Genomic DNA, 23,636 nt, shown 5'->3' on the forward strand with positions numbered 1-23,636 from the left:
TGGCTGTGACACGGCATTCCGATGACTCTCTTTTGCTGTTTCCTTGATTTGCATATTCTTCTGCCCCCTCCATCCAGTTCACAGCTGCTTGAGTATCATGTCCTTAACCTCACACTGATTGCCGCAGATTCTCAAGCACAAGACTTTTTTCCCGCTGATTTCCCCTGCTCCTGCACCTCGTGTACATTTGCATCTCCTGCATCCGGCCACGTTCGTCCCGTCCCGTCTCCATCGGTTCCTGACTCCGCTACCCCGCCATTTACGTCATACGCAATGGCATCCTCGACCGCACAGTCTGGGCCAACACGGGGACCTTTTGAGCCACCGGTACCAACACCACAAACAGAACTAAAGCAGCCGCCAAAGCGACCCAAATGGTGCCTCACCGAACACCTCCTGACAACGTATGGGTACGAATTCCAGACTGCCACGCAGCATCCGTTTCTCGAGGCAGCCGCCAAGGGTGAGCTCCCCAAGGACGTCCTGAGTCGCTGGCTCGCCAACGACAGGCTGTACATCCATAGGTAGGCCGCTTCTCTCGTCACCCAAACCCAACTGGTATTGACACGCTTCAGCTATATCCGCGCCGCCGGAAAGCTTCTTTCCACCATCGACTTGCCCCAGAAGATCCCGGCGCCCAAGCAAGATGGATCCGAGGCCGAACCCGAACAGTGGGAAACCCAGCTGGTGGACTGGCTAATCGAAGCCCTTGGCGCCGTCCGCAGAGAGGAGAGAATGTTCATCGAAGTTGCCGAGCGTTACGGCTTGAGAATTGACCTGACTACTCCAGCCGCAACAGCGAAGAGCGTCAGTACCAGCACCAGCACCAGTGTCGAACACCATCTCCACGCCCCTGCCGCCAACGTTCTCACCATTCCCGATGAGCAAAAGCTCCCGGGCTTGCTGCAGATTTCCGAGCTCTTCTCCACCATCATACCTGCCCCCATCCCCGTAGCACCCGCGCGCGGTCTCGTCGTTGCCGTATCCGCTGACAAGTCATCGCCCGACGACCCGCCCTCTACCCCTGATCCTGACCAGATCGCGCAAGCCAGCGAGAGTGAGAAGGACAAGGAATCACAGCCTGACGATGAAGACGAACCAGAGGAGCAACCAGTTCATCCTCCTCCCGCTCTGCCATGGCTCGAAGGCGCTCTCACCTTCTATGGCACCGAGCTCGCCTACTTAGCCGCCTGGTCCTATGCTAAATCCCTACAAAACAAATATTCTGCGGGCGCCACCTCCCGCTCCGCTGGCACCCAAGGCCAAGAGTCGTCGTCCTCAAACAGCGCCCCCAGTGCCCCGAGACAATATACAACGCCTCCGCATACCTTCACTACCACAACTCCTGTCACTTCCCCCGCCCCATCCCGCGAAGCGCTTTCCGCATTCTCCTCGCCACACGTCAGCATCCAGCCGTTCCAACCCCCTCCTCCCCCGAACAGCGCTTCCGGCGATAGATCTGCACCGGGGACGCAGGATGCGGATGGCGGCGCTTTGAGAAACGAGTTCATCCCCAACTGGAGCAGCGTGGAATTTGCACTCTTTGTTAACCGGCTGGGACGAATCATCGATGGTGCCGTGTCCGAGTTACTCGAAGCTGCGGGTGGAGAAGGCCCGGTGGCGAATGCGGCTAAGGGGGCTATCTTGAGGAGAGTGGAGGGCAGATGGAAGAGCTTGATGGTTGCCGAGGCGTCGTTTTGGCCCGATATCTAGGACGTATTGGGCACTCTTGGCGCTTTTAAAGTTGGATGATATGTGGGATTGAGACAGCAAAATTATATGGTTTTATGGACGGGATCGTAGCATGACCGAATGTTGTTCGTTATTTTGGATATACCTCGGAGAGTTTCAAAGTACGCTGAATCCGGAATATACAGACTCTTCTTTATCTCCTGCCCTGTTCGCTGAAGCCGCTACATTGTTGACCTTGGAAGCAGCTATGTGAGTCTTGGTCTCTTTCTCCTCCTAACGTACACGCGGACACTCCCGAGAGTCTGAAGAAGGCATGAATCCTACGCCGAGCTGCTCTCACTTCTCCTCCAAGACAACCGTCTCTTCACGCCCCTCCCCATCGCCAAAGTTATGCTTTGGGGTTTGCTGACCGCCTTTAACAGATGACTTGTGTGTCTGAGCAGAGTCGGGCGTTGCAACACTGCGTTCAAGCGTGGACGTAGAATTCTGGACGCCCTCGAAACACGTACCCCGCAGGAGGTCCCCAACAGAACGACGATGTTCTTTGGGGATTAAATCCGCACTAAAGTTTGGAAATTGTGACCCGCCAGCCCCAGCTGCGATATTCGAATCGGCTCTCCCACTAATTATCCTCCCACCCCTGAACTTCCTCCTATGGTGCTTTGACCGGGGATTCTTAGCCTGCAAACTAACCAGTCGACCGCGCACTATCTCGCTGGACACGTGATGCTGCTTGCTCAACTGCCGCATCTCGCGCTTGACACGGGCATGTACCTCCGAGGCTGTATCAAGTACTCTTCGAATAGTTCGTAGCTCGGCTACTTCGGCTAGGGAGAGGGTGGTGCTGGCGCCAGGAATTCCGTTGCGCTCGGCGACGGTGGCGGCGGTACACCCAGTGGCGACGGCGATGCTGCCGCCCTGCGCGACGACGGAGGCGAGGGCGGAGAGTTTGTCGGCCACTTGGGAGAAGGTGTCGGTAAGGGTTGGGAGGTCGAGGAGCTGTGGTGGGTTTGGATTTGGATCTGAGTTCGTGGTGGGAGCGATGGGAGTGGTGGAAGTGGTGGAAGTGAGAGTCTCGCGTTGGCTCGTCTTTGCAGGGCTGGTGGCGGGTGTCGACATTGTGCTTTTTTGGTCTAACGGTTTCCTCTTGATATTAGACATGATTGTTGATGGTGATGATGTTGGGGTAGTAATGATCTGTAAGAGTGGTGAATCTTTGTGGTAGCTGACGGAGGCAGAGAATGAGTAGGTAGATACAGGATTCTTCGTTAACTTAAATATCAGGACTGGTAGGATATGGTCAAGTGGTGTGACTGGTAATTCTTCCGCTTGTTTGTTTGCCTGTGCAAACGAACGGAGCCTGAAACAATGATCGCAAAGGTAATTGGCCGAATGAGCTGTCGGAGGCCCGTTGTGCGTTAAAAGTATTCAATTTTGATTGCCTAAGCACAGTCTTCATCCTATGGTCTGTGTTTGGCCAATGACTACGCATATTCATGTATGATTACGGCATTCAGGGCGGGTTGGTATGAGTCTTTTTTGATGTACCAGGCTAACGAACAATCCAGCATTGGACTATACTTCTGTAGTACAATTATCAGGCCAGTTTTTAAGAGCATGCTGACCGCAACGTCAATCATGTGCCGAAGGCTCCAGGTCCTTGGAAAGCTCAGTTGACTCTGCTTCTCCAAGATTGCCTCCCTTCGAAGAGGCTTGCTCCTCCTTCGCTTTCAAGATCTCCTCATCAATCCGTCTGGACAAGTCCTCGTCACTGTAACGGCCGTACATATGTCTGACCAGCTCACTCAACTGTACGGCCAACTCCGACGGAGTCTCTGTTGAATCACGATGGCGTCGCATGAAGCGAACTCGAGCGGCGATGAGCTCGCGGAACAGCTCGGCGTAGACATGCTGCGGCAGCTTGCGTCCTGTGCGGTTGAATCGAGAAATTTTTGCGAAGAAGTCGTACTCCTTGCCGGGCGCGTAGTCGACGGCCTTGTGGTGACGGCCAACTTTCTGGTTGGCAACAAAGACGCACATCGTCACCTCAAAGGAAATATTGCCAGGAGCGATGGGGATGTAGTTCTCTCTAAAGGAGCGAAGAACATATTCGTCGTACTCAAGGCTGCGTAGAATGTGTGGGCGATCTTTCCACAGCATGCCCCTCATAGGTAGTAGACACTCTTTGAGGGTCATGTTTGGGCGCCAAGAAGTGGACGCCATGGTTGCGGCTTGTGGTAACACCTGCGACTGAGCGTTTTAGTTTTCTGAAAGCTGTAGAGAAATGAGTGATGGGAGCAAGGGGAGGTTGGAGACTGCAATATCGCAAAGAGGAAAGGTGTCGCAAAAGTTGGGAGCGTAGAATTGCGTAGGTACTCGCACGCGAGCAGGGAAGGGAGTGGCTACCTTCTTGTAAAGAGAGTGGTCGTAATGAAGTGCTGTTGTTGGGGCTCATCGATATGTCGAACAAGACCGTTGATCAAGTCATGAGTATGACAGCTGCCATGGGCTTTGTGTGATTGATTGTTGTCAGGGAAGGTAGACTGGAGAGAAATTGAGGGAAAGAAAGGTGAGGAAAGGGAAGAAAGGAAGTGAAGGAAACCTAAAGTGAAGGAAGCCCGGTGGGGCGCAGCATTTGGGAAGTGAATGATCCCGGCCCAAAGGCCTGAGTGGATGGCCACCAGCGTGGTGAATACATCGATACATAACACACCCCTCCAGCACCGGAAAGGAAACGGTCAGGAGCACAGGTACGGATGATTAGCTCTCACAGCTTGGCTGATAGTTTCCCGGGACTGCGGCTGTCCAGGCAGACGGGTCTAGGGATGGAGAAGTGGAAAGGTTCGCTGTTGTGGCTTGTCGTCCTATCATCATTCCTAGTAAAACTCGAAGTAGGCAGATATTCCCATGAATATATTGCTGGAGAACTGGGCAAAGACACACACACACCTGTTGAACTTATCGGCCACTGTCTCTCGAATATTCGTGAGCTTGATAAAAAGGATTTCGCCGTCGACAGAGTGCCATATCTCCTTGTCACTGGGGGTCAACTGCAGATAGATGCTTGGTCTAGGGAAAGCAACAATGGAGGAAAATGAAGATGACAATCTTTGTCCCCTCAGCTTCTTCTGTGTGGGGAGCGAACCATCATTGTTGATCTCCAAAGGTTTAAGAAGTACAACGAGAGGATAGTTTTGTAGTGTAAGTCAGTGAAACTTGCGAAGTTGGTCTGGACCAAGATCACATCGCCTCCCATCAAAAGTATTTGACTAGAACGCTGTTGTAATGCACACAATAAAGTAAAACGGGACTTCGCTTGGATATTTACAGTGATTCACTTATGACCTAGTCCATTCTGTCCTATCAAGGCTCGTGGGATTGAGCTAGAGCCATTGGAAGAACTCTTTGATGATCTCTCATCTTCCTATTGCATGTGAATTTCAAGTGCCAACCAATGGTCAGCACAAAGTACCTCTACCTATGGTCGAATCTTTGTTGATTTGTCGCGTGACGGAAATTGCGATCCCGGTCCAGTCATAATGAGAATTATGCAGCTGTAAAACCAGAAACACAAGAAAGCCACAGTATGCTCTCGTACTCCCACTACTCGTTGTTCATGTGTTCTTGACTGCTGCACTGCCTTCCATACTCTCTCTCGTGGGGCGATCTAAGAGAGATCCATCGCCTCTGAACCTCCTGCCGCTCCTCCAGTTTGCTCTGCAGCCACAGGTCCCTGTCCACCCTCTGCCTTCAGGATTTCCTCCTCAAGTCGCTTGGAAAGCTCGACCTCGGAATAGTGCCCCTCTGTTTTCCTCAGAAAAATGTCCATCTTCTCGGCAACCGAGGAGATAGTTCCGGTGTAGTCCGGGTGGTGGGTCAAGAAACCGCTGCGAGCGTTGACAAGCTCGCGGAAGAACTCGATGAAGACGTGCTTCGGCATGCGACGACCAATGCGGACATCTTCGGCCAGGGTGGAGAGAAACTGATACTCTCGTCCACCGATATCCTTGGGCTTCCCCCTCCCCCCTGGAAGAAGTCGGTAAAAACCGAGTTCTTGTCCGGCAACCATGGTCACAATGTTAAGCTCATAGCCAATGTTTCCAGGGCAAATGGGTAAACCATTCTTGACGAATGCTTTCAAAACAAGCTTGTCATGCTCCAGGCTGCGAAGTACGGTCGGGCGATCCTGCCACATGAAGCCCTCAAGTGGAACGCACTCTTTCAGCGACATGTTTTCTACAAAGACGGGTCGGGACGTCATTTTAGAGGGGGTATCCGGCTTGAGGTAAGTTGAGCTGTGGGAATCTAGAGTCAGCTTTGGGTTTTGTGAGGGATTGTCGGAGAAGGGGCATAGGCGTTGATCCTAGCGCAGTTTACTGTGTGCATCTCAATGCGCTCTGAAACCTGAGGAAACCAGAGCCTGATTCTTTTTGCACGAGAAGGTGTTTGAGGAAGCACTAACCTAGAGGCAGGGATATCCGGAGATAGGAGTTGTTTAAGATCAGTTTTCGTGAGTGTCGTTCTATCACGCAGTGGCGCCAAAAGTTGAAGATACAGCGGATGAGAAATGGACCGAATGTTCTGTTGAGAGTCGCAAAGCAAGACTGCCGTTACAGATTGTAGCGCACAACCTGGTAGGGAAGGAGGAAGAGGTGTGCCGTGCTCGGGGATCAGATTCCAAAGGCTGCAGCCGGACTGGAAGGAAAGTGGCAGACCACGACCGGCAGGCACACTCACGGCTGCCTGACGAGTAGTGCCTTGTGCAGTTGCAAACGGGAAAGACAGTCACCTTATCACTCGCGGGAACGGCCCGGCACAGACTAAACTGGGCTAAGCTCAGAGGTAGAGGCACTTATAAGGGACGGTCCCGGACGTGTTTTCAACAGCGGGTGGTTGGTCGAATGGAATTCAGACGCGCACAGTTTACCACTACCCATTCAAAAAGTCGTGGGTTCGATTCCCATGGCGGCGACTGTTTACTCAATATTTGCCCAGGCCCGCACTTTCGGGTGCACGGGGGTTACGACCGCCCACTTTGTCTCGCTCGGGCTACCGTAGTTTCAGTTGTGACCGTTCGAGGGGATATCTTGGGGGTGGTTCCCTGGGATATCAAGATGACCAACCACATAAATTTTTTTTTCTATTTTTCCTTTTTTTATTTGGTCTTTTTTGCTCATTTCTTTTGTTTTGATGTTCGCAGGTCACAGTGATAATACGACATTTGCTACAGGTTCTGGTCGTTCCTGTGACACATGCTACCATGTACATATATATCGCGAACAGAGTCGTCTGCCAACCGAATAGATCACAGCATTGTACCTTGGAGTATTGCGTATTGGTGTATTGCATGCAGCTGCATCTATAGAGGTAGTATGGAGAAAAAGCTTTTGTTGGCCGCGAGGAAGCTGATGAAGGATCATGCCTCACTACAAGCATATGTTGAGAAAACCGGGTGCAAATTGTGAAATTTATAGTGTAACACTCGACGCAACATCCGCAAGATATTAATGTCTGATTACATCCATATCAAGCGTATTACGCACTAACTACATTTATCTTGTCATATTGTCACTTGTGCATGGTAATAGAGATGGTTCGTGAAAGGCAATGGTCATTTGTCATTCTTCTGTCTTATCAACAATCGATCTAACAATGTAGGTATTAGACCTTTGATGATATGTCGTCATCAACACTAGCTACAAGTACTATCTGATGCATAAAAGACAACATCTCTTCTCATGTTACAAACCACATCCCATGATCATGCGACATCGAGCTCTAACAGCAAGCTATAGGGCGACGCAAAGAGAGCAGGTGCATTCCGGCCGAAAGACCAACGCAGTTGTCGCTCTGATGCAATGTCACTATCTGCCAATAGTCTTTCAATCGTATACCCGACCGCGTTCTTTTTATCCGGACTTTAGAAGACGAGACATGGCTTCCAGGCTCAAGAGTCGTGGTGTGTGTCTCCCATCACCTCGTTTTCCTCTTCGTCAGTGAGGGGATCCACGTCGGCGAAGAGATCAACATCGTCAACGTAGTTGTTGGTGCTCAGAGTCCAGATAGTGCAGCCATCGAAGTCTGCGACCAGTGAGGACACTGCAGCGGCACCAGCAACGGGAGTGTCCTCGCCGTCAGAGTCGATCTCTTCTTGCTCCTCTGTGGTTTCATCGTTATCATCAAGTTCCGCATGCTCCGATTCCATCTTGACAAGAATATCCATTCCATCCCAGAACCACGCTACCGCAAGAAATCTGTCCACCGCCTGCACCAAAGGGGAAACAGGATACTGGTCGGTACTTCCCTCCTCATGATCCGCGAGATAAGCTTCGCGGGCTTTAACAATTTCGGCAAATAACTCGGCGAACGTCGAAGAGCTCAGTCTTCTAGAGAGAGGATGACTCTCCCGAACACTCCGGAGAAAATGCAACGTGGCGTCGGCAGTGATGAGACCATCGCCGTGACCGAGACTCTCGAAAAAGTCCACCGGAGGCTTTCTCTTGATTGCAGCATCCGTAGCGATGTCCATAATTTCTCTCAAGGACGTTTGCAAATGTCTGGCCTTGAAGAAGAGCAGGGTATCCATCATGGCGTACCAAATGGCCTTGTCGCGCCTCAATCGTGTGGTAACAGTGGATCCGGCCTGGAACTTCATACCGACCTTTGGCATAAAATTCTTGAGTTTGTTCCAACGCTTGGTGGGGTCAGGCTGGGTAGGAGGAGCGGCGCGGGCAACGGGGAGAGTACCGTCAAGGCGAGGACGTAGAGGCAGCGGGACGTTCGAAGAGCCAAAATAGTAGGGTTGGTAGCGGTTGTTGCCGCCATTCCCATTGCTATCGCTACCACGAATTGGGCCGGGCATGTTTCTGTGAGGGGTAATGTTAGCATCTCCATTTGTGACAACTGTGGGCTGAAGATGTACATAGCGCATAGGCAAGTAAAGATATAAGTTGCTCGGGGTCAAGTGAGAGTAGGAGTGAGGATGAGGGAAGATGACAATCTTCGTCACCTTGGCAGCCTCCACGTAATAAGGAAAAACAAATCTTGTCGATAGACAGGTCGTTTTACAAATGGGGAGGTTGTTGGTTCAATAAGACTTACCAAATCGGCTTGGGTCGAAGGGCAAGAAAGTCGACCGGGAATCTGATCGTAGAAACACCTGAAAAGATGCGCAAGCTGCCAAGCGATGGCAATGTTGATAATGAAGAGTGGTTGAAGGTAGATCTGAATTGCGAAGAAAGGAGTTGCGTGCAAGTACTCGACGGGAACTCTGGGGTATGTCACTCGCGTCGTTCGTGGTGCGGGGCAAAATCTTGGTTGAAAGTTTGTGCGTGCTGTGTGAGAGGAAGAAATAAATTGAGGAGAGGCATAGCTTGGCAGAAGCTCTCAAAAGTTCCCATGGAAGAGCTGTTGGAAGTGACTGTGGCGCCCCAGACCAGGTTTCTTCTCCGACACTCGTGTGGCTTGGAGACCTACTTTTTCAGATGGGATGAATTGCGGCGAACCTCACAGAACGACAAAAGAATATCAGAGTGAAAACTTATTCAGCTGAAGGCTCATCGTAGAGAATTTTCCACGCGTCAACGCAGGCCACAAATGTGTAACGGACGCATACTTTGCAGATATATATTTACCTGAAGGCCTTGCCACTCAGGCTAGATGTATTAAATAGACATCTATTGCTGTAGAGCACAGGACAAGTATTGAGCGCCGTCAACGTACGAGGAGAACGGCTGGCGCCTTCGCAAGGGGGTAAAAGAAGATAATTTTGTATCAAATGGGGGTAAAGTGTCGCTTGTGCTCATTCGAACCAGAATGCAAACAGTTATAGCGCTATTTTGAACCGACTGATAGCTCGCTTGCCAACTTGGCTGCACGGATGCCGCGAACACTTGAGCAGAAGACGGTGCAATTGCCGGCATGTGTACAATCCTGCGCTAGCCTTTGCGACTCTCGCCTAGGTCCATAATTTGAAACAGAGATTGGGCGTATCTGATTAGTATGGTCAAGTCCGATAACCATGCTCGTGGTGGATGGGATATCTGTGATTGCTGACCAGGTATTGGTGCCACTAATCTCTTGTAGGCCATCAAGAGGTGTCGCAAGCAGATTGTCTCCCGTCCCAAGATGATCCCATAGGCAGATACATGGATGACATCCTCCACCGCGGTCAACTGGGAGCTGACACTCATGTGGCTTGAACATTTAGATGGGATGGAATTGCGTTAGATCTCACTGAAAATAACAAGAAAATCGGACTGGAAACGAAACGGAATATGTCAAGAGACACAAAATTTCGTAAGCGGGGAGATAACCTACTTGATACACCAAAAGTCTACCTCTTCGATATCTTCTGACAGCCAAGCTCCCGCGCCATGTGCATACCCCAACTGGAGCCTAAATAACAACAATTTGCTTCGAGTTTTCGCCAGATTTCGGTACCTGAGAGATTCCAACTAGAAGCGCGTATCTTTCATCTTTAACTTCATGTATATTTTCCTTACGCCTAGTTCGAATGTTGAGGGTGTATATGTGTAACGATGATAGATAGTGGAGTATAGGAAGCTCAGAAGTGAGCAGATGTCCGTTTTATGCCCTGGACGTTGTACTGCGCAGTGCCCCATGCCTGTCCTGGTAATTTTGACGCTGCGCTTAGCCTGGGCATGGTGGTTTGGATGGAGTTGGGCGTGATTCTTTCTCGTTTACGGCTTTTCGTCTCCCCATATACGGAAATAGGACGCGAAGGCGCTGAGTGCTCTGCAGCTGCCATGAAGTTAGGGGTATCTATGCTCTAACTACCTGGTACGCGCAAACCGGGGGCCGTGTCGCGTAATGCTCGGTGGTTGATTTTGTTCATAAGAATGGAGTGTCCCCCACAGAATTTATTGGATAACAGACAGTTTACCGCGCGTTGATGCCAGCCGAGAAGGGGTACTTAACAGATACAAGCTATGCGGATGTGTATATACCTAAAGGCCTTGCCACTCAGGCCATATGTATTGGATAGACAGCTATGGCTGCAGAGCACAGGATATTGAGCGCCATCAACGTACCAGGAGAACGGCAGGCGCCTTTGCGAAGGGGTAAAGAAATTGGACATTGTATCAAGAGTGCGAAGTACCGTGGTTGCTCATTCGAACCAGATTTTATCCAGTTATAGCTGGTCTCTCGCTTGTCAGCATTACTGCACTGACGCCGACGACACTTGTGCGGCAGAAATGGGTGCGATATCTCCATGATTGCTGACTAGGTTGTGGTGCCATAAACATCTTATAGGCCATCATAGATGGCGCTATGAAAAGAAAGAGATACCTCTCATCCTATGATAGTCCCACAGAGGGATATATTGGCGGTTAATTGGGAGCTGGCATCCACTATCGGCAATGCACCCAGCTTGTGTGTCTGGGTGAATGGCTGGGTTATCGGAACAGCAGTCCTTCTTCTGTCGTGGAGGGATTCCCAAAGAAGGCCTGTATTCGACTCGTTCGTACATGCTCAAAGCACCCGTGTGCCAAAACTTCCAATATTCACCGGTTTGGGTATGCTGTCATCGAGTGTCTGACCAGTACCATCATCCTATAAAGAGTAAACAGATGGACTGAAGTCAAAAGTGGATTGATGCTGCTTGTCTTGAGTGGACTGCTCATGGATTGACGTTGATGAGGCTCAAGCGAATGTATGCATGCGAGGCCAGGGTATCCTGACTAGTAAGACCGCCGATCATGCGCCTCTGGGCTCAGCCAAATTTGGAGTGATTGTGCCATATGTGGCGGTGCAGGTTAATGACTAAGCGACGCGACATGGCCTTTGCTCGGGCTGGTCGGCGTGGGACCGGGAGGACTGGAGACAACTTAACTAAACGGTGTCGCACAGGGGCCACGCCGCCAAGGGAACCAAGGGGCCAAGCACCCCCTGTGACGCCGCTGCAATCAGCCAGTGTGTGGTCCCAACATTGCGCAAGAGAAACCCCCGAGCCAGGCGGGCAGGTGTCCACAGGTACCTACGCCGTTCCGTCACAGCAACATTGATGCCCGCATGCAATTTACCCACCTCAATCTTCCTTGCTGCTTCACTTGTATTGTTCCGCTCCCCCAGTCGTCACTTGAGACATCGTTATTGTACCATTTTTAGAACCCTCAACGATTTGGGCTTCTCTTGCTCCATCTCTGACACAGCTGAACTCCGACGTTCGTTGACCTACCACAAGCGACATCCCATCATTCTTGGGTCTTTCCAGAACAGGGACACCGGGCACTATCGCCATCCCGGGGCACCTCGACCTAGACTTCTATCTGTGTCTAGATCACGCTCCTTTTCCCACCACCCTTCAACCAGGACGGGGTAATCTGCCCTACGCCCACGCTCCTTCTGGAACCCCTTTCTAAGTCTGCGGACATCTAATTTCGATCCGATCCACTTCTTGGCCCCTCGTCTCCCCCTTCCCCAGACTTGGGCCATCGAAACTCCCCGTCTAGACTCCCATTCCGCTATCCTCTGGTTCCGAACCGACCGGGTCGCATGCGAACCACCGCCGCCCTCAACCCCATCGCGATCCTTCGCCGGCCTTCATAATGGCGCCGGATAAGAGCCAGTTCCGCTACGAGCCCGCACCCCCCATACCTACCTACGACGAGGCCATCGCTTCCGGCGCCGGCAGCCATACCGTCTTCGAAGCCCCACACTCCCCTCTCGATGCCACAGATCATACAGAAGGTCACTCCCTGCTCGGCGGCACGGCATCATCGTCGAGCACTCATGACCGAACACGTCCACCGCGCGGCTACCAGCCACCCACAGTCGAGACAGACGACGAAGGAGAGTCGTGGGGCTCGTCTGACGATGATAGCGATTCCGAGGCCGATCACGTTCGACGCGAGATGCAAGAGATGGAAATAGATGACTCCAACCACCGTTCGCAAAGTATATGGGGCAAGCGCATAGCGCGGTTTTCACTACCACGATGGAAGTGGGGGTGGAGGTTACCACAATTATCTCTACCCCGATTCAGGAGACACGACGCGAACGCCAGTCTGGAATCTGCTACAACGCCAGCCGCCAACGGTAACACGAACAACAGTAATAACGAAGAACAACCAAGCTCTGGAAGTCGATTCGCCTTTCCAACATTCGGCAGCACCGCCCTCTTCCTGCTGGTTGGGCGCCTCCTCGCCCTGTTCCTTCTTCTCGGCTTTGTTTACTTGATATTCGTCTCCGATGTGTTCGGGAACATGTCGCGCCGCCTCGGCTCGGGCATGTTCAATCCCAACGATATCCGGCAATATTTGGAATCCAACATCAGTTCCAACCAGATCAAGGACAATCTCCAGCATTTCACCTCGTACTCTCACCTGGCTGGTACCGAAGGCGACTACGCCCTGATGGAGGATATCGAGTTGCTCTTCCGTAAATACGGTCTCGAAGACGTTTCGCGCGACACCTATCACGTATATCTCAATTATCCCAAAGCCGATGGACGTGCGGTGGAAATCATCGACGACAAGGCGGACAACGGAAAAGGCAAGGCTATATGGTCTGCGAAGCTGGAGGAGAATGACCGGGCATCTGGGTTGACTGGACACCAGACATGGGCTTTTCACGGTCACTCGAAAACGGGTGATGTTCGCGGCCGGCTCATCTATGCCAACTACGGCTCGCGCGAGGACTTCCAGCGCATCAAGGACCTTGGGATCCAGACTGCTGGCGCCATCGCTCTTGTTCGCTACTACGGCCCCCACGCCGATCGCGCTCTGAAGGTCAAGGCTGCTGAGCTCGCAGGTTTCGCAGGTTGTCTCATCTATTCGGACCCATTCGATGACGGTTTCAAGAAGGGCGACACTGCGCCAAAGGGGCCTTTTATGCCTGCTGATGGAGTCCAGCGTGGCAGCGTCAGTCTCATGTCGTGGGTCGTCGGTGATGTGTTGACACCGGGCTGGGGCAGCAGGGAAAACATGCCAAGAATGAAGAAGGAACAGACCAAGGGACTGGTCAAAATCCCCTCTCTTCCTCTTTCCTGGCGTGATGCCAAGGTCCTTTTGCAGCATCTCAAGGGCAAGGGCCAGCGTGTGCCGGAAGACTGGGTGGGCGGTGTTCCTGATGTTGACGAGTGGTGGACAGGCGACCACGAAAACTCGCCCATTGTCCGGCTCAAGAACGAACAAGACGAAAACGAGAAGCAGGCCATATGGAACGTATATGGAAGTATTCTGGGAATTGAGCAGGAAGAGAAGAAGGTCATCATTGGTAACCATCGTGACGCATGGACTTTGGGCGCCGCTGACCCCCATTCGGGTACGGCCATCATGCTCGAGCTCGCCCGCGTCTTTGGCGAGTTGTTGAGAATGGGCTGGCGTCCGCTCAGGACTATCCAGTTTATGTCCTGGGACGCAGAGGAGTACAACCTCATCGGCTCGACCGAATTCGTTGAGCAAAATGATGATATGCTGCGTAAGGACGCGCTGGCGTACATCAACCTCGATACCGCAGTAACGGGTAACACCCTACACGTAGCCGGCTCGCCCGTGTTCAAGGGCCTCCTGATGCAGATTCTCGACATAGTCAGAGATCCCTATGAGAACGCCACGCTAAAAGAGCTCTGGGAGCGCAGAAATGCCAATGACCTCGAGGGCCTCGGCGCGGGCTCGGACTATGTCGCCTTCCAGGACATTGTCGGCACGTCCTCCATTGACCTGCACTTCGATGGCAAGGGCCACCCTTGCCACTCCAGCTACGACACATTCGAGTGGATGGAACAGGTCGGCGACCCGGACTTTGTCCACCACACGATGCTGGGACAGGTTGTTGCTCTTCTCCTGTACGAGCTGACCGATCGTCCCGTCTTGCCGTTTGATATGGCGCACTATGCTGAGAAGATCCGTGACTGGACTGGAGAGATTGTCCGTTGGGTTGAGGATCAGGCCAAGAACGCAAAGAAGGATGCTGTGCCCAAGGAACTTACGGCGTCGCTCAACAGCATGATCAAAGCCAGCGATGAGGTCATGGAAGCCGTGCGTCGGTTCGTGGCATGGGAGCATGAGTGGCAGTCGAGTGTAATCGCGAGCGGTGGATGGGAGCCTTCGGGATGGGGCAGGAAGAGGTGCGAGTTTAATTCGAAGATGGCGTGGTTTGAGACGGATTTGTTGGATCCTGAGGGTGTAAGTCTTTTCCTCTCCCTTCTCTTTGCCCCTGCTGTACTATCCTCTCCCATTATCTCCTCGTCCCCTTTCTTCCCTCCTAAAATGCTAACTCCCCTTTTACCTATTACAGATCCCAAACCGCACCCAATTCAAACACGTCCTCTTCGGCCCTCAACTCTGGTCCGGCTACGACGAAGCCTACTTCCCTTCAATCCGCGACACCGTCGACTCCGGAGACTGGGGTCTGGCCAACCGCACCATCGCCAAGGTTGCCGGCATTATCAAACGGGCGGCGGCGAACTTGGCGGAGGGGACTCTGGGAGGATAGAGAAAACCTTTATTGACATGGCTATGCTGCTTGATGTACTTTTCCTTCCATTTGTTCTCAAAGCGTTTCTTGTCGTTTTCTTTGGTTTTTGGGTACATATTTTCCAGTTATTACGTAGAACCAGCTCGTTACTGCTGTCTGTACATTTATTCATACCTTCTTACCTTTTGTTTGTCCTATAGAAGACGATTCCCGTGGGTGGATGGGTGCATGAGGCAGCGTGTTGTTTGGGAAAGGGAACTTGTCCGAAAATAAAGCGAGCATCGTCGCCACAAGCAAGTGCTCCGGTCTATACTCTCTTTACCCTTCGATGTTTTGCATCGCATGGCGCAGTTGGCGGGTTGTTTCCCTTGTTGTCACATCCTTCCTTTTCAACCTATCTCTTTTGTGTGGCGCCTAAATATCACCGTCGCTATGAAGCTTGCCACCATAGCACGATTCTAGGAAAACCTCACAAGGCGAAATGATCGCTAATCGAGCTCAGAACCGGCATTCATAGAGCTGATTGTAGTCCCCGAAATGTACACTGAACTGCGGCTCTCAACGCCTTGCTCTCCGTCATTACATATCTACGTACGGTGGGTTGGTTATGGCTATCGTGTCATAGGGGGGTTTGGGTTTCCTGTCCTGTCCTGTCCTGTCCTGTCCATCCATCATGTAACTGCATCATCATCGCTCATCTGGTGTCGCATCTCGTCACATCTCATCTCGTTTTCCGTCCGCCGTTGGGCTTTTGTTACAATAACAACAAGACTCAAAAAAAATCTGTTGCTTACTGCTTACTTGGGAGTAAGCACGATGCCCTCGTACTCCTTGCTCCTGATAATCTCCAAGGTCTGCATAAAGTGCTTCCGGCTGGCCTCGACCGAGGCCGAGTCTTGCTGGTTACCGGCCAGGTTGGAGTGTATAAGCTCGATAAGGCCGTTGAGGTACTTTGTAGTAACCTACAAGATGAAGAAAAGATAGTTAGACGGCATGGCTTTATCTGACGGGGCGAATGGGGTTGTAAGTGATGACCTACCGATTCATTCTTTTGGTCAAAGTAGTACACGTATCTGTCCAAGATTTCGACAAACAACTCAATGGAGGTGGCAGTCTCCATGCACGAATCTGCAACACGAAGGGCACGCTGCAGGCATTCGAGAACACGCTTGCCGTCTCGGTAAAGCTATTGCATATCATGTTAGAATTCTGCACAACCTCGCAAAACAAAAAGGAACGGAGAAATGCTATTACTAACCTCGGTCTCCTCGGTCTCCCCGTTACTAGCAATAGGAGTCGCCCACCACAAATGACTGGCCAGATAGACAGCCCGGCACTGATCCGGCTTCCTCAACAGCTTGCTTGCGTGCTGCGCGCACTTGGTGATGAGCGTGTCGTAGTTCTCCTTTCCAAAGTTGCGTGTGCGGTGCAGAGCGCTGGCAATCGCGCAAACGGCCTGGAACTGCGCCTTGGAGTCGCTGATCGCCTCCTCATACACCGTAAAGGCCTGCGCAAAGAACTCGTACGCCACCTCCTCGAACTCGGTCTTGTCGGCCATCTGACCGCACGAGCAAAAGAGGCGCAGGGATAGCTCGGCGGCGCCGGCGCCGTTGACGCGCGTGTAGAGGGTCGAGATGGCCGAGTGGAGGAACTTGAAGAGCGCGGAGCACTGCGACTGCCAGTTATCGTCGTAGTGCTCGCGAGCCTTGTAGCGTCGGGCGAGCTTGAGGCCGGCGGTGATGAGAGGCGGCGTCGTGGTCCGGATCCGCTCGTTGCCCTCGGCGTAGGCCTTCCTTGTCATCTGCAGGAGGCGGAATTGGGTGTCGTTATCCTCCGCCTGGAGGAGGTGGACAAGGCGGGCCAGCCAGCCCTGTTCCTCCAAAGTCTCGTCTGTCTCCAGGGCACGGCCGCGCTGCTGCACGACACCGGGGTAGCCAGACGGCGCTTGCGACCCTTCTTTGATGAGGACCTTGAGCACCTCCAGGACATTCTCGAGGTTGGCCGTGGTGGTGATGTGGGTTTGGTTCTTGATTAGGTGTCTGGCCACTTCGCCAGCAACAGCCCGCCGCGTAGGATAGGTTTGTGATTGGAACAGAGGAACGTATGTAGGTAGGGCGAGTGCCGTAAATATCGACACATACCTCTTGAGAGGTGCCTGAAGCAAGGCCAGGATACTCTGCTGCGCTGGTGGCGCATGCAAATCGGCACTGTTGGCGTGCTCTTTTACCTTTGAGTGGGCGTAGTCGAGGATCTGGTCGACATAATCTAGCCTTTCAGGATAGATGTTGAGGGCTAGGGTCGTAAGGGATACACACAGCGCGATGGTGTCCTGGATCGGAAGATGTTGCGCCTGCACAAGGTTCTTGACCTGCCCGAAAAAGATTTCGTATAGGGGCACGTTCTCGGGAATGCCCCTGTGCTTCTTGGCTGGTTCGACTTCATCTCCATTTGTCACGGTAGCCTCGGTCTCTGCTACTGATGGTTCGGCGTTCAGAGGCTCATCGGTCGAGCCCACATCAGTTTCTGCATGCTCCCCATTTTCAGGGGCTTCGGGTGTCGGCGCGCTCGCTTCTTCGGTTTCCGCAGCCGATTTTACGAGTTTCACCCTTTCCAGCAGGTTCGCGAGTGCTTCTTCCTCCAACTGGCCCCTATCCTCGCCTTCTTCATTCTGCGCCTCTCGCTCGGCGTAGTCGGATAGCCTGTCCATCAGGCCAATAACAATTCCCTTTACGTTAACGTGGGGGTTTAACCTGGACACAGCGGCGAGGAACTGATCGAGGGTGTGAAGATGGAACTCGTCAGGGAATACCTGAGTGATGACCTCAAGCAGATATTCCTGCGCCAGGACATCCCGACACTGCACAACCTGCTCCAGCAGGGGGGCCAGAATGCCATTTTTGTATGTCGGCAGATCCACCAGCTGGCTTAAACGGACAATGTTGTTTCCTACAAGCAATTGCAGCTCTTTCCTCTCCTGTGTCCGCTGGTCTCTCTCTCTTGAGTGTCCTTGATGTTGTAACCGAACCCAGAGCTTGTTCATCTCAACGAAATTGGTCAGGATGAAGTTGATCGAGTCCTGCAGGTTGCCCTCCGGGCCTTCGGAGTCGCCAGTCGGGAGATAGTCGCGTGCCTGTCCGGAGAGGTAGTAGCGCAGAAACAAACCGCGAACAGGGTGCTGGACACCACGGCTCATGTCCATCATGTCCTTCATCAACTCCTTGACGGGAGCGCCGTCGATGGACATGTAGGCGGTGCCGACCGTGATCATGAGGTAAAGGCGGGGTATGATGTTGCCGGCATACTGAACGAGTTCGTAGAGGTCGGCGAGGTGGTTAACGGGGTGATTCTCGCGCAAGTGGACGGAGAGGTACCGGAGAGCATCGAAGACAGCCATGTAGAGCTCGTAGTACTGTTTGGGGCCCAGACTGCTGGTTCGAAGCTCCGAGACAAGGGTGGAGCTATAGGATGTCGAGGGTGGTCGACGGTCAGCACCAGCACCAGCGCATATCGGGCCATGCCGTGACACGCTCCTTTGGGGACATACCAGCACTTGAGAGCATCCATGAGCTTTCCGGGGGTGTCGAGACATTTGCGCATGAGGGTGCTTTGCTGGCGCACGGCGATCAAGGCATCTTCGAGGAGGCGGGCCTGGTCCTCAGGCGGCGCGGGGGTCGACATGTCGCTTCTTTGCTGCTTGTAGCGCTCCTACGATGCGTGAGGGTGGATGTCTTTGGCGTCGTGTTTGATCCAACGGCTGTTGTGTTCGAGGTGGCTAGAAAGCGCGGGACCATACGAGCATTAATCTTGTGATGGTGAAGGGAACGGGGATGGCGCAGTAGAATGTAGTGAATGTCGGGGATGTTGTTCAGAGGCGCGGAATGACGACGCTCGAGGAGAGAGAGCCGTACATAGTAGCTGAGCTGGGCTGTCTGGGGCTGTTGTAGGTAGAGTTCCAAAGGCACTTCGCATGAGCTGCCTGTAACAGCTAACAGGTCGGCGGGGAGTATCCATATGTTGCAGGGTGTGAGCTGTTAGTGGAACTAGCATAGCCAAACATGAAGCTGCCCCTGGCTGCCCACCAAGCCCAGCTGAAGCTCTTGATTACGTAAGATTCTCCATATGTGGTACTTGGATGACACAGACATAAGGGTTAGGGGTAGCAAGCATATCTGGAGACACCAGTCGCACCCAGACGGGTTCACTCTTACAACCCAAAACAACTGTACCTCCCATCACCATCTTCGTCGACGTAGATTATCCCCGTTCATCCTCCTTATCTAATGTCCGACTGCCCGAGTCCGTTCTTTTTGTTCGGCTGTTTTACTCTCCAATCCAGTCTTGACGCCTGGATTCTGGGGTACAACGAGCGACACAATATTGGACCAAGTGGCTCTACCTTCGACTTCCAGCTTCCACTAACGAACTGTGTTTGCTGAACGCCAGTGGGCGCTTGGATACAGAACCTACCTATCAAGACCATTTATTTCTTCAAACGGGTTTCTTTGCTGCTCACTTATACTCTGGTCGTCACCCCCGTGGTCAACAACATGACCGCCCTCAACACCTTGCCGGCCGAACTTCTCCTGGACATTGGAGAACGTCTCGATCGCAGAGACTTGGCCTCTCTGATCCGTGTCTCCAGATCTTGTCACGCTGTCTTGACTGACACATTATACAATGTCAGAGGCAAGCAGGAGGCTGTGCGTTGGGCCGCCGATAATGGCAGCTGCTTGGTCATGAAAACCGCGCTATCGCGATCCCTCGATGAGAAGGAAAAGTCCGAACTCGTCAGCATGCCCATCCTTCGTCCGCTTGTGCCGCCAGACCGCCGCTGGCCGCTAATGGCTACTCCGCTTGCTCGCGCATCGTATCATGGTCATCTTGATGTTGTCACCTATCTCTTGAATGTTGGAGCACGCCAAGACATATCGTCGTACCGGCTCTGCAACTGCATTGACTTGCAAAGTATCTTCGAGGGCTTCGAGGGCCACGATTTTCCCAATGTCCCGGCTTGGTATCCTCTTCACTACGCAATATGCAGGTAAGTCTCGAGCCCTTACCGTTTGGCATGCTCCCCAATCTCGCTGGTTCTGAACAATGCTTCACAACAGTAAGAATGAAGAGATCGCGCTGCTCCTTATCGACCGGGGTGCGCCCTTGGTGGTGTGTGAAGGTGGCCCCCATATCACTGCACTCCAAAGTGCCGCTGCGAACGGTTGTCTAAAGGTCGTACAGCGTCTCGCGAAACGATACCGTGAGCTGAATCATGGTCCTTTGTTGACCCCCGGGCAGAGGGTAGATGTAGGTCGTCCGCCGGCCCCCAATGCAACCGATGCTCGTCTCAACTCTGCGATGCACTACCTCGCGCTGTGTCCGCGTCGTGAATATGTTCGCGACATCTGTCTCTACCTGATGGACCTTGGGGTTCCGCTAGATACTCCATGGGGTAGTAGGGCCATGTCGCCCCTTTTGATGGCATGCGCCTTGGGAAATTTTACGGTAGCTAGTGAATTTGTGCAATTCGGAGCAAACCTTCAACGTCGGGACCCGACAGAGCAGGAACGTCAACAACTTCTCCAAGAAGACGTGTTGCCCGAACACCGGCAAACCAACGCCTCATACGTGTACACTGCCCTGGGAGCCACATATAGACGAGCGAAGCAGGCCGGCGTTGTGTGGCGTCCAGGCGGCAAGGCGCGCTGGAAAATCGAACGGCAGAACTTTATCAGAGTATTCATCCAGCACAATGGCAAGGTTAACGAACCCGTCAGTCGAGCTGGTGACACCGCTTTGGCAAGAGCAGCTGAACGAGGGCTCGCGGCTGAGGTCCGAATACTTATCTCGGAGGGAGGCGCTGTTGTTGACAAGCCAGATGCGCTTGGAATGACACCGTTGTGCAAGGCTGCTCTACACGGTGGATTCGCTGCCGTTGAAAGTAGGTTTACATCACCATTACATCTCAGTGCTCCGCTTTCTGATGGGCATGTATTAACTTGGTTCACAGCGCTCTTGGAAGCCGGGGCGGACCCAAACCTTCCCAGTCGAATTGGTCAAATCACGGCCCTGGAGATGATCAGTGGCATGATTGCGGTGCCAGAAATCGAGCAAATAATCATCTTGCTGCTACGCTACGGTACACGTGTAGGAAGATTATCACCTCGATCTCCCCATCAGTATGAACAAACTCACTTGATCGGTTTGTTGAAGCGAGTTCTCGATCGTAACAACCCTTCAGACTACTTGGCCGTGTCGACAATTCTCGAAAACAGTACTGAAGCAAACATAGCGCGTGGGTGTTGGCAATACGCAGCCGAGGTTGCCCTTCGTCTCGATAAGAATGGGGATTCCAAGAAGCCAGGACACAGACAATTGTGCTTACTCCTAGGTACCTTTGGTTCCAACGTTGGCTATGCCTTTGACGATTCCAGACTCTGCTCGATTGTTAAGCAGCTCATCAAGACAGGCCACCCGGAGAACATGTCGTGTCTGTTTTACCTTGGAGGAAGGAATATGGAACTTCAACTGCGGGACTATTTCCCAAGCGTGGTTAGGACACTCAGCGGCGTCTTCACTCGAGAAGCGATGCTGGCCATGACCTTGACTCATAGTAAAGAATCAGCGTTGCCTTTGGTCTCTCAATTGCTCGCTGACAACGATATCGACGTCACTGGGAGACTTCACTGTCTCAGCACCAAGCCGACGCTACTTCATCTGGCTTGTAGCAACGGCGACTGGGGATCCGCAGGCCTGCTTATAACCAGAGGTTGTTCCGCGAACGCTGTCAATGGGTGTCTTTTAACGCCCTTGGCGGAGGCTGCAGCGGGCGGCTACAGGAAGCTGGTCGAAGCTCTGATGGACTGTACAGCGGCTGATCCACACGAGTCATTCCGGAGTCCTTCAGACACCACCAGAGTATTGCAAGATCACTTGGCAGTTCAAGAAGACTTTCTTCGCCCGCCTCCCGGAGCCAAGCTCTCCCAATTCGTCGTCCGTGAGCTCATGAAGCTCCAGGGTGCGCCTTTAGGGTTTACCGATAGTGATACCAGCAATCAGCACTCATTGGACCCATCTCTTCCCAAAAGGGGGGCTCGGAACCGTTACACGCCGCATCTCTTTGGATTCTCTGCTCTTGAAGCGGTAAGTTGCGTATATTTATAGGTAGTCTTCGCAGTCCCGATCACTAACCTCCTGCACAACTTAGGCCTGTCACGAGGGACACACCGGTGTCGTAAAAGCAATTCTCAAACGTCACCCCCTTGCAAGACATACCCATCTCCAAGTCCAAAGGGGTTACATGCTCGTAAAGCCGTCGTCCAGTCTTCTGACTGATACGATCATGAACGGACACTGGGACACAACGCACATTTTACTCAACAACGGAGCAGATCCCAACCAGGGCATCCTCCGCGGCTGTCTCGACCTGACTCCCCTCCACATCTGCGTGGAGGCCCTTGTGCACACAGTCCGGTTGTACAACGCCGAGGCCGAGACCCTTGCTACCGAGCAGCCTATACCCCCCGGCTCCGAGGCTCCGCCCCCGTTCCCACCGGATATGCATCCCCAACTATTGCCGTTCGTCAAAAGAATTCAGAAAATTGTTAGCGTCATTGCGCACCTAAAGAACAGAGGTGCAAAGGAGGAATCAGACAATTCTGTATTCAGGATCGTTCACAAACTGGAAGGGGAACCGTTCTCGCATGATACAACGGACTTGTTGAAGAGGTTGATGAACAGAGAGGACCCAGAGTACATGGGGGGAAGGTTCATGGAGAGACATGAGGTGGTGGTGACGAGGAAGTTTACGCTGGATCCGGAGGGCAAGAAGATCGTTCTGAGTGCTGAGGCAAACGACGAGTCGAAGAATGAGGGTAAGGGTCTCCCGAAGAAGACAAAGTAATCATGGTAATGATAGGGTGGCGCACTTTGGCGGTATTTGGGTTGTGTTGCATAACTCTTTGCATATGTTTTCGGATATCTTTCGCCGGATCAGCAATATAATTGGTAAGGGGTATCTTGGGAACAGCGATTGATTTACACAATTACCAAGTAGCAAATAACAGCATAATGGACTTAAGTTACGATGTTTTTGGTTATTTGGATGATTTTCGTTAGACTCTACTAATAAGCCCTAAACAATGCCTATGCAGTTTCACCCCACAGTTAGAGACATGGCAATCCCTTGGGCTCTTTGGCTTTGACACAAGCTCCCGTATGGTGTACTTGCTTTTGACAAAAGCATACCTATTTACAGCTTGAAAACGCCTAGGGAAGTTGACTCGATGTCTCGAGCCAAACATCATACGAGTAGTGGAGTGTAAGTGAACTTGACGATGGATAGTCAAGACGTGGTCGGTCCCATCCGAGGAACAAGGGGCCCAAATGAAGTGGGTCTTGGACCAACACGTTGCCAAGCTAGTTGGGCTCTAAATACCTATCCTACAGCACCAACTTGGACTTCTCTCCTCAACTCTTTTCTCTCTCTTTCCTATCGTTTCCTCCTT

The 23,636-nt window shown here is 52.4% G+C and overlaps 8 protein-coding genes across 8 annotated transcripts; 3 read left to right on the plus strand and 5 right to left on the minus strand.

Moving 5' to 3' along the window:
* Window positions 1-57: 57 nt before the first annotated feature.
* NCU06290 (hypothetical protein) lies at window positions 58-2,982 on the plus strand. Its single transcript, XM_957459.2, has 3 exons — window positions 58-524; window positions 576-1,941; window positions 2,115-2,982. The coding sequence occupies exons 1-2, from the start codon at window positions 274-276 to the stop codon at window positions 1,711-1,713; spliced, it is 1,389 nt and encodes a 462-aa protein (XP_962552.1). The 5' UTR covers window positions 58-273; the 3' UTR covers window positions 1,714-1,941; window positions 2,115-2,982.
* On the minus strand, window positions 2,029-2,853 carry NCU06289 (hypothetical protein; the record flags this gene model as incomplete). The annotated part of the gene is made up of 1 exon (XM_957458.1): window positions 2,029-2,853. The coding sequence occupies one exon, from the start codon at window positions 2,851-2,853 to the stop codon at window positions 2,029-2,031; it is 825 nt and encodes a 274-aa protein (XP_962551.1).
* A 342-nt stretch (window positions 2,983-3,324) lies between the features above and the next one.
* NCU06288 (hypothetical protein) lies at window positions 3,325-3,915 on the minus strand (the record flags this gene model as incomplete). The annotated part of the gene is made up of 1 exon (XM_957457.1): window positions 3,325-3,915. One exon carries the CDS (start codon window positions 3,913-3,915, stop codon window positions 3,325-3,327), a length of 591 nt encoding a protein of 196 aa, XP_962550.1.
* A 1,444-nt stretch (window positions 3,916-5,359) lies between these two features.
* On the minus strand, window positions 5,360-5,923 carry NCU06287 (hypothetical protein; the record flags this gene model as incomplete). Its single annotated transcript, XM_957456.1, has 1 exon — window positions 5,360-5,923. One exon carries the CDS (start codon window positions 5,921-5,923, stop codon window positions 5,360-5,362), a length of 564 nt encoding a protein of 187 aa, XP_962549.1.
* Window positions 5,924-7,639: 1,716 nt separating this feature from the next.
* Window positions 7,640-10,357, minus strand: NCU06286 (hypothetical protein; the record flags this gene model as incomplete). Its single annotated transcript, XM_957455.1, has 5 exons — window positions 7,640-8,710; window positions 8,794-8,851; window positions 9,327-9,347; window positions 10,012-10,089; window positions 10,302-10,357. The coding sequence occupies 5 exons, from the start codon at window positions 10,355-10,357 to the stop codon at window positions 7,640-7,642; spliced, it is 1,284 nt and encodes a 427-aa protein (XP_962548.1).
* A 1,313-nt stretch (window positions 10,358-11,670) lies between these two features.
* NCU06285 (N-acetylated-alpha-linked acidic dipeptidase 2) lies at window positions 11,671-15,930 on the plus strand. The gene is made up of 2 exons (XM_957454.2): window positions 11,671-14,843; window positions 14,956-15,930. The coding sequence occupies exons 1-2, from the start codon at window positions 12,264-12,266 to the stop codon at window positions 15,151-15,153; spliced, it is 2,778 nt and encodes a 925-aa protein (XP_962547.1). The 5' UTR covers window positions 11,671-12,263; the 3' UTR covers window positions 15,154-15,930.
* NCU06284 (vacuolar protein sorting-associated protein 35) lies at window positions 15,603-19,153 on the minus strand. Its single transcript, XM_957453.2, has 4 exons — window positions 18,680-19,153; window positions 16,394-18,593; window positions 16,175-16,321; window positions 15,603-16,097 (listed from the first exon to the last, which is right to left on the minus strand). The coding sequence occupies exons 1-4, from the start codon at window positions 18,811-18,813 to the stop codon at window positions 15,933-15,935; spliced, it is 2,646 nt and encodes an 881-aa protein (XP_962546.1). The 5' UTR covers window positions 18,814-19,153; the 3' UTR covers window positions 15,603-15,932.
* A 201-nt stretch (window positions 19,154-19,354) lies between these two features.
* On the plus strand, window positions 19,355-23,217 carry NCU06283 (hypothetical protein). Its single transcript, XM_011395856.1, has 4 exons — window positions 19,355-20,176; window positions 20,247-21,070; window positions 21,140-22,272; window positions 22,337-23,217. The coding sequence occupies exons 1-4, from the start codon at window positions 19,683-19,685 to the stop codon at window positions 23,030-23,032; spliced, it is 3,147 nt and encodes a 1,048-aa protein (XP_011394158.1). The 5' UTR covers window positions 19,355-19,682; the 3' UTR covers window positions 23,033-23,217.
* The last annotated feature ends 419 nt before the right edge of the window (window positions 23,218-23,636 follow it).

This window comes from Neurospora crassa, linkage group IV, assembly GCF_000182925.2.
Source record: "Neurospora crassa OR74A linkage group IV, whole genome shotgun sequence".
In the NCBI taxonomy this organism is placed as follows: Eukaryota; Fungi; Ascomycota; class Sordariomycetes; order Sordariales; family Sordariaceae; genus Neurospora; species Neurospora crassa.